The sequence below is a fragment of the Aspergillus steynii genome (assembly GCF_002849105.1).
Source record: "Aspergillus steynii IBT 23096 chromosome Unknown P170scaffold_8, whole genome shotgun sequence".
NCBI lineage: Eukaryota > Fungi > Ascomycota > Eurotiomycetes > Eurotiales > Aspergillaceae > Aspergillus > Aspergillus steynii.
In genome coordinates this window covers 1,064,951-1,083,488 of record NW_020194405.1, presented here as the reverse complement: position 1 = coordinate 1,083,488, position 18,538 = coordinate 1,064,951, and the positions used below count along the sequence as shown (strand labels likewise).

General features: G+C 50.9%; 7 protein-coding genes across 7 annotated transcripts; 4 read left to right on the top strand and 3 right to left on the bottom strand.

Moving 5' to 3' along the window:
* Positions 1–2,187: 2,187 nt before the first annotated feature.
* Positions 2,188–3,423, top strand: P170DRAFT_318839 (uncharacterized protein; the record flags this gene model as incomplete). The annotated part of the gene is made up of 2 exons (XM_024843299.1): positions 2,188–2,719; positions 2,777–3,423. Coding segments are annotated over 2 exons (1,179 nt in total), but the record flags the coding sequence as incomplete, so codon positions are not given.
* A 1,258-nt stretch (positions 3,424–4,681) lies between these two features.
* Positions 4,682–6,693, bottom strand: P170DRAFT_458645 (C2H2-type zinc finger protein). Its single transcript, XM_024851815.1, has 2 exons — positions 6,510–6,693; positions 4,682–6,445 (listed from the first exon to the last, which is right to left on the bottom strand). Exons 1-2 carry the CDS (start codon positions 6,586–6,588, stop codon positions 4,761–4,763), a joined length of 1,764 nt encoding a protein of 587 aa, XP_024700389.1. The 5' UTR covers positions 6,589–6,693; the 3' UTR covers positions 4,682–4,760.
* Positions 6,694–6,854: 161 nt separating this feature from the next.
* P170DRAFT_440221 (DNA-directed RNA polymerase core subunit RPO26) lies at positions 6,855–7,958 on the top strand. The gene is made up of 4 exons (XM_024850029.1): positions 6,855–7,028; positions 7,146–7,436; positions 7,503–7,622; positions 7,690–7,958. Exons 1-4 carry the CDS (start codon positions 6,994–6,996, stop codon positions 7,721–7,723), a joined length of 480 nt encoding a protein of 159 aa, XP_024700388.1. The 5' UTR covers positions 6,855–6,993; the 3' UTR covers positions 7,724–7,958.
* Positions 7,959–9,868: 1,910 nt separating this feature from the next.
* Positions 9,869–11,254, top strand: P170DRAFT_366739 (MCT family MFS transporter; the record flags this gene model as incomplete). The annotated part of the gene is made up of 2 exons (XM_024844771.1): positions 9,869–10,053; positions 10,126–11,254. 2 exons carry the CDS (start codon positions 9,869–9,871, stop codon positions 11,252–11,254), a joined length of 1,314 nt encoding a protein of 437 aa, XP_024700387.1.
* A 314-nt stretch (positions 11,255–11,568) lies between these two features.
* On the bottom strand, positions 11,569–12,801 carry P170DRAFT_272113 (peptide alpha-N-acetyltransferase complex B subunit NAT3). The gene is made up of 3 exons (XM_024843148.1): positions 12,466–12,801; positions 12,118–12,349; positions 11,569–12,055 (listed from the first exon to the last, which is right to left on the bottom strand). Exons 1-3 carry the CDS (start codon positions 12,632–12,634, stop codon positions 11,884–11,886), a joined length of 573 nt encoding a protein of 190 aa, XP_024700386.1. The 5' UTR covers positions 12,635–12,801; the 3' UTR covers positions 11,569–11,883.
* A 19-nt stretch (positions 12,802–12,820) lies between these two features.
* Positions 12,821–14,915, top strand: P170DRAFT_416002 (uncharacterized protein). Its single transcript, XM_024847096.1, has 2 exons — positions 12,821–13,896; positions 13,960–14,915. Exons 1-2 carry the CDS (start codon positions 13,202–13,204, stop codon positions 14,522–14,524), a joined length of 1,260 nt encoding a protein of 419 aa, XP_024700385.1. The 5' UTR covers positions 12,821–13,201; the 3' UTR covers positions 14,525–14,915.
* Positions 14,916–15,233: 318 nt separating this feature from the next.
* On the bottom strand, positions 15,234–17,477 carry P170DRAFT_458642 (aromatic amino acid ammonia-lyase; the record flags this gene model as incomplete). Its single annotated transcript, XM_024851814.1, has 3 exons — positions 15,234–17,113; positions 17,169–17,257; positions 17,347–17,477. 3 exons carry the CDS (start codon positions 17,475–17,477, stop codon positions 15,234–15,236), a joined length of 2,100 nt encoding a protein of 699 aa, XP_024700384.1.
* Between the last annotated feature and the right edge of the window lie 1,061 nt (positions 17,478–18,538).

Here is an 18,538-nt window from a genome sequence, read left to right as displayed (position 1 = left end):
GCGCACCCTTACAGCGATCATTGCTCAAACCGATCTTTCCATGCAGATATGACCTCAGCGGCCGGTGGATTCCGTTGCCTTGTTTCTAACCACGTTGCAGCCCTCCATCCTTCTCGTCGACATCAAGCCACTGCTCGAGTGGCCCGTTCCCTGGCTTTTTGCAGGCGCACAGTCAGAATCGGTCCATTCGCTGGCTGGGATTCGGACACGACATCCGCCCAGCATCACTGCTGTCGTGGTGAAACCAGTTAAGCCCAGAGCCCGAAGTTTATTTGCGATCATCGCTCGTCCCCACCGGAACCCATGCGATCATACAATGTGCTTCGTGCTGGGTCTAGTAAACATCGGATCAATGCTTTGATAATTTGAAACCGAATGCGAAGCGAAGGAATACATGACTAACGCGTATCAGTTTACAGGCTCCAACCGCCCGGAGAACGGGGAAAGGCAGTCGACAATTCATCGGTGTCTGTCGTAATTCTTGCCTAAACAAGTTAGATCTCGATGGAATGCTTCCTATCTAATCTTGCAGCCATTCGAAAGAACGGGATATTCTCCCATATACAACCCCTCCCCAATTCACCGCCGCATAAATGGCAGTGGAACTCTCCTACAATCATACAGCCAGCCAACCAAACATCCACAGTTCGTATACGCAAACTCTTGCCAGTGACGCAGACACCTGCCGGACCCACCCGGGCTAGCCCTGTCTAGAAGTAGAATCATAGTCGACACGGGAATTGGGAAGGCAGTGAGGCCCTACGGGGCATATCTCCATACGGCAATGCCTGCTGGATACGATCTGGCCGGATTCGCGTTGCGGCTTGCCTAGCTCGTATTCAGAGATTATCCGCTTCAGTCCACTTGCCGTAGATCGCTTCTTGTTCCTGCCAAGACGCCCAGATGGCCGCAGTCGATGCGTTCATCGTATTGGATTTGGAATGCGTCAGCCTTCATTCCTGAACAGGGATGGTCATTATATATATGCTCTTTTCCTAGTGCGCTCAAATCTTTAATGTATGTATATCATTATCGTTCGCTGGAGATTCTCTCGTGGCGTGGTTATTTATATCGTGCGTCGGAGCTAACGAGGCAGGGATATGCATTAGTGATGTCTCTCAAGCTTAATTGAGTTCTGCATGCTCAAAGCGGCCAATATGTACGATCTCTAGCTGTACTACATTTAAACAGGACAGCTGCACGAAGGTATCAGGGTTGAGCTTCCGTCTGTGGACGATACTCCGTATATTCCTATAGAACCCCTAGGTACCTACAGAATGAACATTGGGACCTCAGAATATAAAATATTGAATGAACTCGGTAAATCCCGACCCACTTATCTGATTATCTCATAAGCTTATCTAGATGATCAGATGTAAACCTTATTGACCTTAAGGGGGGATGAGCTTGACTGACATGTTGGTATTAATGGGATATTACCGGAGATTCTGCTATTAAACTAGTGCAACTTTCTCGTTTGGTCCAATCTTATAGTGAATTATGACTTGTGACTTCAAGAACAACCTTCTCTACAGAAATGACAGGCCTTGAGCTACATAAACACCGTCAGGGAATGTTGTATGGAGTTGTGGTCTAATAAAAAGATAAGGGCGTTTAGTATGCTTCAGTTCCTATGAATATGGGTCCTCTATCAAGGGAAGAGGCAACTGAAGCAAAGAATGCCAGAGAGTGGGCGCAAAGTTGATATGGTATTTTTAATGCCACTTTCCATTAGCTCGTTGGGTCACTGGATTTGCGATCCTCAGGCTCACGTTCATATTCACCCTGCGTGCTTTTCCCTTTCACTTCAAGTTGTCCAGGCTCTGATTTAACCTATCCTTCTCCCCTCTCCCCCATCTTCTCCCATCTCCCGTCTATCTCACATCCATCAGTGAATTTATCCCGTGATGTAAATCTCTCCCTAGCAGAACATACCCATTCAAATCAGCTGTCAATTCGGGTCCTCACCTTGTCCTATTGTTTCGTTCATTCCCAGTGTGTATTCTTTGTACTGTGACCATTTCTCTTGCTATCCTTTTGCATTAGCCCAAAAGAGTCCGTTCGAAGTTCTTGCGCATGCCAATTGAAGGACAAGTGTATCTCCCTAGAGCTTTCAACATGCAAACCCCCAGCCTCTCCCCTTCCCCTCCCATAAGTCCCTTCGACTGGAGCAAAGTCAGCCTGACCGTCGACATCCCCGTTGACAACGATGCCGCCTTTCGCAAAATACCCGAAAAACCCACCAAAGGGGCTGCTATGCATCGAAATGGAAATCTCGAATTCCTGATGGACAAATTCACTAGAGGATTCGACCCAAGCACGTTCAAGACTGAGCTCATGGCAGAGATTCCGGAGCTGACCAGAAACGCACTCCCCGGATCCTACGAGCACTTCTTCGTGATCATTCTGGAGAATTACGACAATATGGAGAAGGCTCAGCAGGAGCTGCAGGAATGGCTCTGCAAGCGTTACCCGAAGGCCACAATCACTCCCTACATCGCTACCAACAAGATGGAGGAGGGTTACTTTTTGGATGAGCTCGAGATGCTGAGAAAGCTGTTAGAGCCCTTGCGTGGGAACCAGAGAAAGCCAATCTTCTGGATCAACAGCAGACATATGCATTGTGACAGGGTCTGCGAGCAACTCGAAGCATCTGTGACGGTTATAGAGGAGTTCAAACGAGACGTTTTGGCAGCACTTGAGAAGGATAGAGAAGATAGTGAGTGATTTGACAACGTGGGATATAGTCTTTTGAGATGTACTAACTGCTAGTCAGAGACCTGTTACACTGCCCTGCCCGTATCCAATCCCCGCACCTCAATCGTGAGTATGAAAGAAATTCGGATCGAGGCCTGCAGAGCGACACTCAACTGGGATGGATTTGTTCAAGCTGAAATCGAGCTGAGCAGGTTCTATCAGTACTACAAGAACGATGTCATCCAAAATCGGCCAACGAAAGCGCGTGAAGAGGGTTGGCTTCCACCGTTTGCAACCGAGGTACCTCGTTCATCTTCAGAAATGGCGAGAGAAGGCGACCTTGTGGTTTGGCCAGCTCACGGAAATAACAAAAAGCTTTTCAATCTGCTACTCAAGACTGCAATGTGGCTGAGCGTGGCACGAGGACTGGCTGCGGTTCACCTCTTCTGCGATATCGCCAGACATTTTACAGCCCGTGAGCCCTCCGGGGTCGCCAGTGAAGATTATATCCGTTTCTTGAGTTATCTGGTCCATGTCAGAGCCACCGATAGAGTGAACTCCAACCTCAGCACCCCGTTTCCTTACAACGATAAGACCCTGACCGGCGGGAATCCTGACTACTTCGATGACGTGTGGAGAACAAACCGCACTTTGACGGCCAAACTGACTGACCACCCATCTCTTCTTGAGAAGAAGAACCCGGCACCTCCTTTCATCCTGTCTCGGCTTTCTGCTCGTAAGCAAGCACTGCCGAAGATCCGTGCGGCCCTGTCCAGATCTTGGCCCAGAGCTGCTGTCGCCTACGTCAATCGGGGCTCTTCGGTGCATGAGGTATCTACAGCTTTTCAATTGCCAAATGTTTTCGTCATATATATTGGCCATAGCATCCTGCTAACTAACGGTACTTTTTTCAATGTAGGAAAGTACAGCAGCGCCTCATCGTGTTATCCCAAGATCTCGGTCCACCATTCCCCAGGAGAAGGCACCCCATTTCTCTCGACATGCCGGCTTACTGGCAGAGGTTCAGGAAGGTGTGATTAAGCATGAACGATAGACAACAACCAATTATCGATGTCTACGCCGATGTCGGAGCAGGAGCTCGTATGTCTTTACACGTTTGACTCTTCGATCACGACTACCTCATTCATTCCTCGAACATAACCACCGCACACGAACAAATGCTTTACATAAAACGATACAAAAGCGTGAAGAAAAATGGCTTGAAAGATATTGACCACTGTTGGAAAGTTGCCCGATTTGTACCATTTGGTACCTTACCTACAAAAAAAGTCCAGCCTCGAGTGTGCGATTATCTTGGGATCGATGACAGTGGTATGGTTAGTTTCTTTTCTTGTACTCGGAGCAGACATCACTTCTCCCGTTGTCATACCCCAGAAAAACAACACGGAATGTAGTTAAAAAAGGCCGCAGTCAGGGCACTTAGGTTCTATGGATGAACATCTCCACTCAATATCATAGTATTTATTTACCTCTTCTCTCTCTCATAACACACGCTCTTTCACACGTACCTCATTTCTACCTTTTATGTGTTTGTCTACATTATTCGCATACCAAAACAATATGATTTCAAGATGTCAATAGACCGGTGAGTTTCTGGCTATATACCTACCCTCTGGGTGTTTTCTAGCTTATGAGTATCTATAACTGACTACCAAGTGACAGGAGCTTGAGATCTGTTCACGCCAGAAAGGAGGAATAGGTGATAGAACACTTCACATATCTTACCTTATCTTACTGACCTAGAAGAATTGATGTATGGAGTGACGTGATTGAAAATTTCCCATGAATAAATAATGAACACTTTTGATTCTCGATTCGTAAATCCCACTCCTACTCCTACTTCTAAAAGCCTGTTCGTGGGGACAGATTCAAAATCAAAGGAAATAAAAAACAGAGTATCCCGCTAAAAAGCTTCTATCATGCTGCATGCGCTGGAAAAAAAATAAAGAAAGAGAAAATATACCCGAAATTGTTCATTATCATCACATTCGCAAAATTCGAAAAAATTGGGGGGAAGGCACTAAGTAAATTGCCAACAGGCTCTATGTACTGTCCATCATATTATACGCCAACAAAGGATCGATCATCGCCATGTCATCGGTATCGGGTATCTTGGAAGAGGAATCTTGGATCATTATATCAGATCTGAACTCCGATTTGACATGGAGGTCGGCTGGGTTTGGCAGAGCCACGTAGGGATCGGTGGCAGGCAGGGACGGAGCGGGGGTCGCGTCCAGGGTATAAGGGTCATAAGAGGAGAAGGAAGGGTCGTCGGTATCGAACTCGAGGCCGTAGATTCCGGGCATGTTGTCGGAGAGAAGAAAAAGCGGGTCGTTTTGGTTGGTGGCGGTGGTGTTGCTGTCTGTCAGGAGCGCGCGCTGCATGAACAAGTCTCGGATTTGGTCCTCCGAGTAGTTGTGCTTGCTGCCCATGTGGACCCACAGATCGTAGTTACGTAGGAAGCGATGGGGACAAGAGTCGACGAGGCAGGTGATGTGGCGGCCGGATTCTTCAGCGTAGCCTTCGCCTGTGAGAGCGGCGAGGGTTGACAGGCCGGGCTGCGTGGCAGTGTGGTGTTGTTGGCCCTTGCTGCCGTGGCTGAGACGTTGTCGGCGCTCGGCTTTGGCGTTCTGGAAGCCCAGGTGCGCGGTGCGGATGTGCTCTTCGAGGGCGAGTTTACTGCCGTAGCGTTTGCCGCAGCCGTCCTCGCCGGTCCAGCCGAGAACCTTCTTGGAAGCTGAGAGGTCGGTCTCGCCGCAGACGAACCGCTTCTCGCCTTCGTGGACCGTTCGGATGTGCACCGTCAGGTTCCCCTTCTTGGTGAAACTGCGATCGCAGCCCGGGAAGGAGCAAGGGAAGAGCTTGCGGTCTTCGAGAGTCACGTCACCGTGGGCGACTTCCAGATGGCGACGCAATTCACGGGACGTGGAGCAGGTGATGGAGCAATTGGGACACTGGGGCGGATGTACGGATTTGATGTGCGCCTGTAGTAAGGCATATGTGGGAAACGACACCGTCGAGGGTCCGGCTTCTGGGTTGTTATCGCTCGACGAGGCGGACGTTGGATCCGTTTCAACACGCTCATGCTGAGAGCACTCGGCACAGGTGAATCGCTTTTCGGTGTGGACTCGACTCTCGTGGGCGCGCAGATGACCTGCAGTGTCGAAGGCCATAGGACAATCCAGGCCTGTAGTCGCATCGACATTCTGGCATCGAAAAGGCTTTTGCTTCAAGTGGCACGTCATGATATGCTTTTGGAGCGTCGAGTGTTTCCGAAAGGTTTCACTGCACGGCGGGTGCTCAGTACAGCGATATTTGTCCCGTCCATCGTGCGCTGCCAGATGCCGACGAAGACGGGAGCCAGTCACAAAGCTCTTCCCGCAGCCCGGGCGATCGCATACATAATCTCGAACTCCGGTATGGGCGCTCTTGACATGGTGGTTCAGATGGGAGGCTCGCAGAAAGGTCTTGTCGCAATCTTCGTGGGTGCAGCTGAATAAGCGCTCGTTGTTGTGCGAGCGCAGATGCTCCTGGAGTCGGGCCGGTCGATTGAAGGCCTTTGTGCAACCGTCGAAGGGGCAGAGGTGGGTTTTCAGCTCGGATGGGTACTTGGTTGAGGTTGTTGAAAACGGAGTTGCCGGGGTATCGTGTAGGCTGTCGCCTGTGACAACGCTCTCATTGGATGACGCATAATCATCGTCAGAGTGTGCCTCTTGGTAGATCGGATCTAATAAGAATTGGACATGTCAATTTCTGGATGGGTGCTTGCAGGTGAAACAGAATGCGCTTACCGGTACCATCCAGCGGCGTTTGCTTCAGGACCTTTTTCGGCGTTGCGAAGCCGTCGGAGGCTTTTCTTTTCAGGCCCATGACCCCAACGAAGCCTAAACCTTGCGAGCTCACAGACAGAGACTCATTCAAAGTGAGGAACAAAGGATAAACCACAGTCCCCGTTGTGTCGCGAGAACAAAGCCCCCGACCAAAAAAGAAAAAAAAAGCTGAAGCTGATAAAGAAACCAAATTTTGCCGGGAAGTAAGGTCGGAGGCGGTGAGACAGCACGGCCCAAAGCGGACTAGCGGCAGCCGGGACAAGGAACTTTTTCCGCCGCCTTTTGCTTTGAGGAATCGCGATCTCAATATTCTTCACCGTCGCATCGTCGATCGTTTCGCTCAAATCGCCCGGGACGCGGTGTGCACTTTTCTTTCGCTTGTGTGGCTACAGCGGCTTTTGTTCTTTCTTTTTCCCTCTCCCTCGCGGGCTTTTGAATTGGCATCATGTCTGACTACGGTGATCACGACGCTGGTGACAAGTAAGAGACCTTTTCCTCGATCCCAGCTCCCGGTCATTGCAACGGAGAACAGCGACATTAGTCTTGAAGAGTCTTTTGTGAGAGGTTTTCAGTAATTCTGACCTTTCATGTCTCCAGCTACGACTACGACCCCGCGGAGCAATTTGACGACAATGAGCCCGAGGACTTCCTAAACCCCGAGGACGTCGACGGCGAAGCCGGCGCCGATGCATATGGTGACGACTCGTATGCGCCCGAGGTCAACGGTGACCGCGTCGTGGTATCGGGCGACCCCAATGCCGGTTACTCGGGCAAGGTGATGGAACAGGCGCGGGAAAAGAAAGTGCCGAACGAAGAGCGCACGACGACTCCCTACATGACCAAATACGAGAGAGCGCGAGTCCTGGGTACTAGAGCTCTGCAGATCAGGTTCGTTTGAGCATGCGCCCAAATCTCCAAAGAGGTGGGGTTTCATCTTACTGACAATGCTATCAGTATGAATGCCCCGGTGTTGGTCGATCTCGAGGGTGAAACGGATCCTTTGCAAATTGCTCTCAAGGAATTGAACCAGAAGAAGATCCCTCTGATTGTGAGGAGATATCTGCCTGACGGATGGTAAGCGGGTTCTCTGAAGGAAAAATCATGGTTTGGCACAGCCCACTCTAACTGCTACTCTCAATAGGTACGAGGACTGGACATGCGAAGAATTGCTTTAGATCCGGGGACGGACTGGGTGGCTGTATATTGAAAATTGGGTCCCTTTATACTCTATTTTGTATGTTATTCTTTCTATTTCTCTTAAACGGCATAGCGTGTGGAGTTTGGGAGTAGGAAAAACAGACCGTAATGGCTCCATCGGCCGCTTTGGTCTTTGCGAACGGGGAAAAGAAAAAAACTCAAGACATAGCGCAATGCAGAATTCTAGATAAAATCAAGAAAAAAAAGTTTGACGTTTGATTATTACCACGTTCTGGAACTATTTCCAGAAGCCATGCTGCGAGGTCTTGGCCTAGACTTGATTCTATGATATATCACAAAGGTTCCTGCAATTGCATATGTTGAATCTCCTGGTAGGACTGACCATGAACAACATTAACGGGGTAAGAATGCTGGCGAGTCACGACAGGCAAGTGTATTTAGTTCTTTTGTTCCACCGATGTCCGCGAAACCGAGGTCTATAACTTGAGATGTAGGTCGTAAGCTTGAAACTAATAGACTCGGACGCTCTTTGTTAGTGAAAAGATGACACTAATTGTCCGAATTGGGAGTCTTCAAGATTTCGAAGGCGTCCATGTTCATATGGGTGTTCATACAGCATCCCCGTGAGCCCAGAGCTGTGCTAGGGAGTGAGGTTATCCTATTGCATGGCACTCGTCCCGATCGAGTATACCGTCGCAGAGGAACAAAGTTATCGACGACATTCTGATTGACGTACAGGCCAGAAGTCAATAACTTTGACTGTTCTATCCAACGTCATGCCTGTTCAGCGCAGCCCCATGCAACCATGAGTCATGTTATTTGCCGATTCATCCGTGTCAGCCTGTCGGCACCGATCAACTTAGAAATCAAGCTTTGGACAGGCATTGTAGACGTTGCTTGGACCGAAACTTCGACTAAGCATGACGTGGGTGGATATGCAACTGTCGATCAGGACGACTAAGGAATGCTTGGAAATCCGATCTGACGGGAAGAATGATGACAAGTCCATTGAGATTTGCTACTCATCAGAATAGACAACACTGATATTAATAATATATCAGTTTCATCGACGATGACGGTGGTGGAAGTGCGCCAGAACAGCCATCGAGGAAGATGCGACGTGCTTACCTCATCCCACGGGGAAGCCAACTTTCTCCGGCCCACTTCTTTCTTCCTTCGACTTTCTTCGGCTGCATCTTCTACCTTTGTTCGCCATCTTGAGCAAGCCTTTGGGGACTGTGGATACGAACCATCCCATCTCTCCAATGCACGGGGTCCTTTCTCCAAATCAGAAACTGAATTCCATCCCACAGTCCCCCGTGCACCGCCATTAATAATCCCAGTTTCTTCCCCGCTGGATAAATCGGCACGATGCCTAGCCTCGATGACTAAATCTGACTTTCCCCTGAACCGGTGTGAATAAAACGGCTGAAACTCAGCAACGCTACATATCACTAGGGCTAATAATGGCCTAATGCAGTCCCAAGCGTCAATAAGCGCTGTTGTGAAAGGATCAGTACCCAAGACGTTCATCTTTTTCCTGCAGGTTCACGGGTCCGAGGCCATCAGGGTCATGCAAAAGATGCATGCTCCTCGGCAATAGGTGCAAGATATCTTTCCCGGCCCCAAGGTTGTGTCCTCGGGAATCCACTTGTTCGGTCTGTCGGCACTCTCCGTAGGGTGGCCTCCGCGAATGGGTCGCCTGTTGGCTTGACTCACGGATTGCGACACGTTGACTTGCTGCAATAATTGGTATCCCCGTGATGGTGGACCGACCCTCCTCGAGGGTCTGGCGCGACCTTTCAACTTTTTTAGCTCCCATGCTTAGCTCGTGCGGTGCCCCGCTAGGTACAAGGATGCTGAGAATTTTTGAATCCAATATCCATATATATTACTCTTTCCCTCCGCTTTGATATCCACTCCATGCTATCTTTTCTTCGTCGTTTTCTGCTCGGTAGATGTTTCGTTGGCGTCGATCTTTCAAAATTTCCACTTATTTCTGATTTTGATTTCTAATACCCTTTGCTTTCTACCGTAAATAATCTGTGCTCACTTCCTTTCGTTATATTTCTCTCGAGCCCCCACGGTTACCTTCGGGCTTGACCTCCTTACCTGTCTGTCCAGTGCAAAAACCCTCCGACCTCGATCTATTGGATTTGAACATGGGAGCCAATGCTGATGCAGAGAAGACTGTTGTGGACTCCCTGAATGACGGCAGCAATGGCAACGATCACACCTCGAACACGCCAAATCCTCTCGACGAAAAGCCGGAAGAGCCCACGTTCGATACCGGTCTAACGGCGTGGCTGCAAGTTCTTGGATCATTTTTCCTGTTTTTCAACTCATGGTATGTGCGATACCTCGTAACGTTGGAGAGACCTTGCTTCTACGATGGAGTCACTAACCGTGCCATTTTTAGGGGTGTCATCAACACGTGGGGTGCTTTTCAGACCTACTATGAGCAGAATGTTCTTTCGGATGTGTCGTCATCGTCCATCGCATGGATCGGATCGCTGCAGTCTTTCCTTCTCATGCTTTTTGGAGTCGTGACGGGTCCTTTGTTCGACGCAGGCTATTTCCGTGGCCTCGTTTCCTTCGGAACCTTCATGCTCCCCTTTGGGCTAATGATGACCAGCATCTCCACGAAGTACTGGCATTTTATTCTTGCGCAAGGGGTCTGCATTGGTCTGGCTAGTGGATGCCTCTTCGTGCCCTCTGTGGCGATCCTCCCGCAGTATTTCAAACAGAGAAGAGGTCTTGCCAATGGACTGGCAGCCTCTGGAAGTAGCATCGGCGGTGTTATCTATCCTATCATGTTTAACCAACTGCAGAAAAGTGCTGGATTCCCATGGGCGACTCGCGCACTGGGTTTTATGTCCTTTGGAACCTGCTGCATCTCCTTTTGTCTCATGCGCATGCGATTCGAGCCGAAGGAGAAGCGCAAGCTGGTTCAGCTCTCGGCGTACAAGGAGCCTGCTTTTGTGATGTTCAGTGTCGCGATGTTCATGGGCTTTTTGGGATTCTACAATTTCTTGTTTTACGTCCAGTCCTATGCCATCGACACCGGCATCGTGGATTCCACCCTAGGGTTCTATCTTCTGTCGATGCTGAATGCCGGATCTACTGTCGGACGAATCCTGCCTAACTTTATCGCCGATCATACCGGTCCCTTGAACATGCTCACGCCTGCCGCCACAGCTACCGCTATTCTCGCTTTTGCATGGATTGGTGTCCACAACGTCCCCGGAATCATTGTCTTGGCTGTCCTGTACGGTCTCTGCTCTGGCGGTTTCGTATCATTGCCTCCGGTCGTGATGGCCAGTTTGACGAAGGACATTCGTGACCTGGGTACGCGCTTGGGCATGATGTTTGCGACTACATCTATTGGACTGTTGATTGGAACGCCCATCGGTGGTGCGATTCTGAACGACACGAACAAATACCTCGGAGTACAGCTCTTCACAGCCTGTTGTCTCCTGACCTCCGCCTCGATATTCGCAGCCCTGAGATTCTCGCGCACGGGGATGAACTTCCTTATCCGAGCTTAAATCACAAGACAATTAGACGATATCAAACCTTTTACGGGACGAGCGAGATGCGCGCTGGTTGCAAACGCCAAGCTAGAAGTGAGCGGCCCTCGAATGGCCGAATTAATTCTATGACGCGAAATTGCAGGCTTCGTGTACGCATGCGTGCCTGGTGTCCTGAGAATTTTGGATTTCCCTGACACGGAGAACCCAGGGTCTCTACATTTTTTATGCTGCCAACGAACTGGCTGTTGTCTTACGATGACCTTGGGCAATATGCTCACCGGACCACGTTGGTCTATAATCTACGAAAGAACCATATTTGCATTTTGGCTGGAGTTTTGGAATAAAAGTAATGGACATAATCATCAAGGGACATATGCATTGGCTGTTATATAGATCAGAATTCGATAAATACTAGCATTGTACACTGATTTCCCAGCTCTCGGCAAATCAGCAGAACCCGACTGGATATTGTACCATTTTTTAAGGGATCCCACATCTACATAGGTCCCCCAGACCGCATCTAGACATAGACAATAATAAAAACGACCCACAAACTCCCCAAACACCACGATGCTAAACCAAAACAAACCGCTTTGACTCGTCTTTTGCCGCTGCGTCACCCAAGCCCAATCCTCCTGCCACGATCATAGCACATCTTCCGGCCCCACGGGGAAATTCTCGCCATTCTCGCGCACATGCTTTAAGTCCTTATCCCGACTACAGGGTTTCCGCATGTCGAACGCGTCCTCGCCCGATTCCGACACCCCCGTGGGATCGTCGCTGTAATAACTGACCACGCGACGGAAGACGGAGTAGCTAGTTGCGCATTCGTTAGCCGGGACCAGCAAGAACACGCGACAAAGAAATAAATGACTCACCCCATTCCCTTGTACATATCCACCGCGACCTTATTCCCGGAGCGCACATAGAGATCGACAAACCAGGCATCGTTGATGTCGGAGCCGCGCTCCAATCGCTCGGTGAGACGGCGGGCGTGGCCGAGGCGGCGCGCTGCAGGTGCAACGGTCAAAACGGTGATGTGGCCGTGCCAAGGGGTGTAGTGCTCCGAGTGGCGCATGGAGGGGTGCTGCTCCTCCAGCTTCCCCATGACTGTTTGTTTGTGGTGTGACGTTAGCGTTTGCTTCGGATTGGAGTTGGAGGTCATGTATTTGCGGGGATTGGCTGGGATGAAGATTGATCTGTTTGCAGAGGGGAAGGGGGCGTACTGTAGCCTACGATGCCGTCGCGACGGTCTTGAACGCTGCTGAAGAGCGACGGCCATCGCATGAGGTAATTGAGGTAGAATCCGAGGTCATAGTTTTCGGTCAAGGGGTCGAGGTTGGTGAGGTTGAGGGAGAGGAGGTCGGTGGGGGACATGCGACGGATGGAACTCATGGTGGAGAGGCAATGCCAATGGAAGATTGTAACAGGGGGGAAGAGGGCAGCGTGCAGAAGATTGATGCCAAAGAGAAGAACGGCGGGGAAGCCAAAAGCGGTCCGATTGGGGCTTCGGCGGTCACGGGAAAATGCCGGTTCATTTCGGCCTGCGACTTTCCCTTCGACCTTCTCCTGCTCAGGGCGGTCGACTCGTGTCTCTCTCTACCTCGCCATCTTGATTAATTATCGTTTGTTTGAAACCTGCTGGCTCGACTCGGCTGCTCCGTTTGCTTGCGTCTCTGTCTTTCTCCGTGGGCGCATCCTGGTGATGCGATCGACACTCCATTGTTGACATCTCCTTTCCTTTCGACCCCCTCCCCCCCTTGCTGCTGTTCAACACGTTCGATCGGAGTTTAGCTAGCAGCTGCAATTCGCGGGTTCCCCTCCTGAGTATTTAAGGGGTGTGTTCTCTATTCCCTTTTTTTTTTCTTGTCATTCATTCTTTTACCTTTTTATTTCTACATTCTTGCGTGATCGACCCGTTATCGACTCCAAAATTCTCCTCGACCTGCATACCCGTCCATCATGCCGTCCGTCCCTCCCCTGAAATTGTCTCACCGCCATACGCAGAGTCAGGCGTCGAGCGTCGACTTCGACCCAATCTCCCCCGGCACGTATGCTCCAAACCATTTCTCCCACGGCTCTCCGCGGTCGTCCGCCCCTAATTCTCCCGGCCTGCCCCGCCAGCACCATGCCCAGAGCATAAACGGATTCCAGAGGATGTCGGGCGACTTTGGCGGTGCCGCAGATATGGGTGGGGGCCTGGGGAATCTCGCAGATGAGCTGGCAGATGCATGGGAGGAGGAAGAGGGTGGATACGGGTATGCGTCCGGACAGGAGATGGAACATGTCCCCGGAGCTTCACAACGCCCGGACCGCAGCGACACCGAGGATGAATACCACATGGCGAACAGAACCCCCTCGTCGGGCTACTCGTCCGAACGGGGCTCTCTGCACCCCCCGAGGCCTAAAACGCGGAATGGCGCCAATCGGCACCGACGACATGAGTCCCACTATGACGGGTCCGATTATGGGAATGAGTCCGATCTGGAGGAGGCGGATATATCGCCCAGTCTGGAGAGCCAGATGGCGGAGATCGAGAGCCTGGCTCGCCGTGGGATCGAGAACAATGGCAGTGAGAACGATCATGTCATTCAACGGGCGGTCGAAGCTCTTCGAGACCTTGGTGGTCAGAGTGGCATTGAGAATAATGCCATGAGGTTGGTCTTGCTCGATCTTCTTTGTTTGTCAAGGATACACTAATACTCACCCTTCTTCTACAGACTCATCACGGCACACTCCTCTATCACGTCGCATCTCACTCATCAAACCCGCACCCTGCAAACCCTCACCCATCCTCTTCTTTTCTCGCCGTTCCCGATCCTCTCTTCAGATGCCATCGATGCTCTCATCCCCCTCATTGACGATGATCTCCTACCGAACCTCCCCTACCCATTCCCCGACCCGTCTCGATCTCGACCCGACACGCCCTCGCAAACATCCACCCTCGACCCCCTCGTCTCTCTCCAAACGCTCGTCTCGCAAACATCCGACATCACCCTCTCCCTGCGCGGGCTGAGTGACACTCTTTACGAATCCCGCCAACTTACCTCGACCGCCTCCCGAAGACTCCGGTCCGCACGAGAACTCGTCGCCGAGCTCCGTCGGGAAGAAGAAGGCCGCGAAGAAGGCACCCGGTGGATCGAACGAGGTGACTGGGATCGCCGACTCAAAGATCGCGAGGCCGGCCGCGAGTGCGGTGATGTGGTCAGCGGCTTCGAAGCCATCTGCGGCGAATGGAGGGAACGGCTCTTTGGTGCGGCTGGCGCCGAAGTAGCTGCTGCTTGATTGACATGATTCCCCAGTTCTTTACCCTCCTTTTTTCTTTTTTTCCTTTTTTCCAAACTGAACCCATTCTATCCTCTCATGACATACATACATACATACACAAGACACATACACATACAATTTTCACCTCTGCATTTAAGAAAACACTTGACATGTATGTGGTTTTCTTCGAGGTCGCGGCATACCCCAGATCAGATATTTCTTTATTCTCTTTTCGTTTCAAAGTATATAGATTTCTATTTTGTCGGTTTTTTAAAGTGAGGTATCTCTGCAAAGGTTTTAATCATTATCATCGGGAGTTGTATCTTTCATTTGGATGGAGAATCTTCGTCTACAGAATCATATGGAGCATTGATCCGTACATAGTTACATACATCCATGGATATTTGTTCCCTCGAACGGTTTCCGGATCTATAGATTTCAGCTACATATTAAAGGGCTAAGATGTGTTTTCACCAGTTGGGTACTAATGCTTCATCCATTCTATCTAAAGCAAGCAAGCATGTTTCTCTTCGCAATACCCCCCCTCCCTGTCTATGGGTCTATTGTTCCTCTTGCCCAAGAGCCCCCAACCTCCCATCCAGCCATACGGCATACATAAAAGCAACCAGCAAGCAACCAAACCCAACCCAACCCAATCCAAAGTTCCATCAAAAGCGCAAATCGAAATGAACCCAAACCAACGCATCCAAATCCACCACCAAATCAACTACCCCCCACCCTCAACGCCCTCCAAAACACCCCCCAAAGCGCGCATCGCCCCGTCCTTCCGAATAGCCTCGTAGATCACCGACACCCACGACCCAACCGTCCGCTTCTGCCGGCCCTCGGGGCAGTCATACCCCTTCGCCGTCGGATGGTCCTCGAGACCCCGGTGGAACGGGACGCGGAGGTCTTCGCGCACGAACCGGTACAGGGCCTTGGATCCGAGGCCTAGGAAGTCGGTGGTGGTTTGGGAGGGGTGCGTGAGGAAGTGGGATCTTGTGGAGTGGTAGATGTCGGATAGGGTTTTTGTGGCGGCGGTTTGGAAGGCGTGGATGGTGGGGAGGGGGTTGGTGGTGGTGTTGGTGTTGGTGTTGGCGAAGGTATCCAGGAGGAGGTGTGAGGTTGAGTGGATGACGGATTGGCAGCGCATGGGGAGAGAGAGACGGGTAGTTGTAGGCCAGGATTCTTCGATGTGGAGAGAGATCTTGCGGGAGAGGATCGCGAGGTCGTGGGGTGGGAGGTGGTCTGAGAAATGCTCCACGGTGAGGTCTTGGATGGCGAAGGGGATTTTCTGCAGGAAGGTGAGGTGGAGGACGCGGAGGTCGAGGGCCTGGCAGGTGATGTAGAGGCCTGTGGCGCAGATCAGCGAGACCAGGTCGATGGCTTGCATGGAGTACCGGGCAGAGACGAGGGCCATGGAGTTGACGGCCTGGTTGCGCATTTCGGCGGGTTGAACGTGGGAGCTGACGGGACCGGCGAGGTAGGAGAGCTCGGCCATGTATGCTGCCAGAGTGATGTCGAGGCCTTTCATGGTGAAGGACAAGCTGGGGTCGTCGGCGACGAGGTTAGTGGGGAGGCCGTTGTTGAAGTTAGGGTCGATGAGCTCGGTGGCCTGCGAGGAGACGAGACGGCCGAACATCTGCAGGACAAGGCGGGTCTTTTCCATGGCGGAGGTGATGGCAGTAGCTTGGAAGTTGGCACCGGAGAAGGTGCGGTTGGACTCAGTATCGATGAGAGGATTGTCGGACGTGGAATTTAACTCAGTGGTGATCTGCTGGTCAGCGAGAAGGAGGTCCTCGAGGTAGGGGCCGAGCCATTGAGGGACGCTGCGGAAGGCGTAGCGGTCCTGCGCGAGTCCTGTGCGATGGCGGGACTGGGTCTGGCGGATGCCGTAGGCAAGGTGAGATCCTTGGAGGAAGTGTAGGACATTTCGCGCGCACTCGATCTGTCCGTCGTGCGGCCGCACCTGTTGGATGAATGGGGCAAGGCATTCTGCGTTGCCGGTGAGGGCTTCAAGACCCATTGCGGATAGGGCTTGCGCTAGGATTGCTAGGTGGTTGGTTTCGTAGAGGGCGAGGGCGCCGACGGAGCTGGAAAAGGCTGTGCCATTCACCAAGCCCAGTCCTTCTTTAGGTCCCATGCTGCGGAGCTCAATTCCGCTTTGTAGCAACGCATCGCGAGCGGACATAATCCTCGAATCCTTCGAGTCGGGATTCTGAACCTGGACGAACACATCTGGACTTCCTTCTATCGTACCGGCGATGTACGATAGAGGGATCAAGTCTCCCGAAGCAGATATGGAGCCGCGCAAGGGCACGATGGGCGTGATGCGTTGTCGCAGGAGAGCAAGCAAAGATTCAAGGACTGGGAGCGAGACTGCAGAATGGCCACGAGCGTTGGTATTGCAGCGTATTATCATACTGCCTCGTACCCAAGTGGCAGGCATCGAATGGGACTGGAGGCGGCCATTTGAGTTGCCGGCGTTCGGATGTTTATCAGTTTCAACAAGTACTCCTGCCTGAGTGAGCTGCAATAGAGCCGCTTGCAATGCTGTCGCAGAATCAGTGCGAGAGTCTGCGCTCCCCCCGAATCCCGTGTTGACGCCTGGATTGCCTCAAATCAGCCTGGCAGTTAGGTCTAGTTGAGATAGAACACGCACCGTAGACACAGTAATTATTATCTAGGTGGTCCATCAGCATGCGGACACTGTCGTTGATTTTCCTCGCCACCAAAGGATCCTCTGACAACCTAGCGGAGACATCGTAGCTGTAGTTTATTGAAGTCAGAGGCCTGTCATTATGAAGCAACTCTGGGGTACCAGTGGAGTGAGAACATACTGTGCTACTGCCACAACTGAGGCAGTGTCCAAGCTGTTTCCATCGACTTTGATTTCCTTGACGTCAAGAATGTCCTGCAACCGCTGCCATGTACGACATGTTCTAGCCAGATGAGTGTCTCCAGTCAACATGATGGTCTCAACAGACGGATTCCAAGAGCTTTTGGTTCAGAGTGCAAAACTGTTGAGCGACAGATATCCAAAGAAAGCGTCTAAGATTGACGTCTTAGATCGTGTTCAGGATTGGTTCCAATTTATGGTGCCTATTTATACATTCATTTTCTTTGTCAACGATATCTCTTTGGTATGTTGTTCAGTTAAAAGGCCGATATCCACATTACATTGTTGCTCGACGACCATCAAGGGTGATATCGACACCCAACGTATATCGTCATAACATCATCATTCAACCACCAATAGCTGATGAACAATACACCACGATGCTTAGAGTTCGAGATCTGATTTCTCACGCATAAGACACTTGACTCGTCCTGGATTGACGGGGAAACCTGTCTATGAATGTTTCTAAAGACACACAGGTAGATCCGGTGCACTAAGGTCAAGTTTGGAAGAACGGTTATGGAAGAATCGGTGAACCGGCTGGTGCGTCCAGCCATGAATATTAAATATTGACCCTCTAGGGAAATCAGATTACTTATCCGTAATACATAGTGTAAGTAAGGGTGCATGAGGGGTGCTTATGTAGCATTTTGCTGGCGGTGCTACCATGGCATTTCTTTGCTGCGGGCCTCTTGGGAATTCCATCAGGAAACGGCTGCACAACACCTCGCATAGGCGGCAATAGCATGGAAGATGCAACCCGAGAGGTGCAGGGAATTGAATCTGGTTATTCCATGTCATATTGCACTGTGGTAGTGCGTTGCCAGATGTATTCTGATGGAACGAGTAAAGGAAAGACTATCACTGATGCGGACGATGTTTGGCGATGATGTCGAAGGCAGAAAAGGGAGATTCCGAGACATTCGGACGAAGGCTGCTTCCAAAGCCACGTGATTACACAGGGCAAATTTCGATTTAAGATCATTGTAAGGATTTGAGATGGAAAGAGAATCTGAATTAACTAGTCTATGGATAACTAAGTCAAGAGATCCAACATACCACCCCAAGCATCTACGTCCTTCCAACACATCCATCGATGTCATAACGCAAGCGATTTGTCGACATACTGGGTT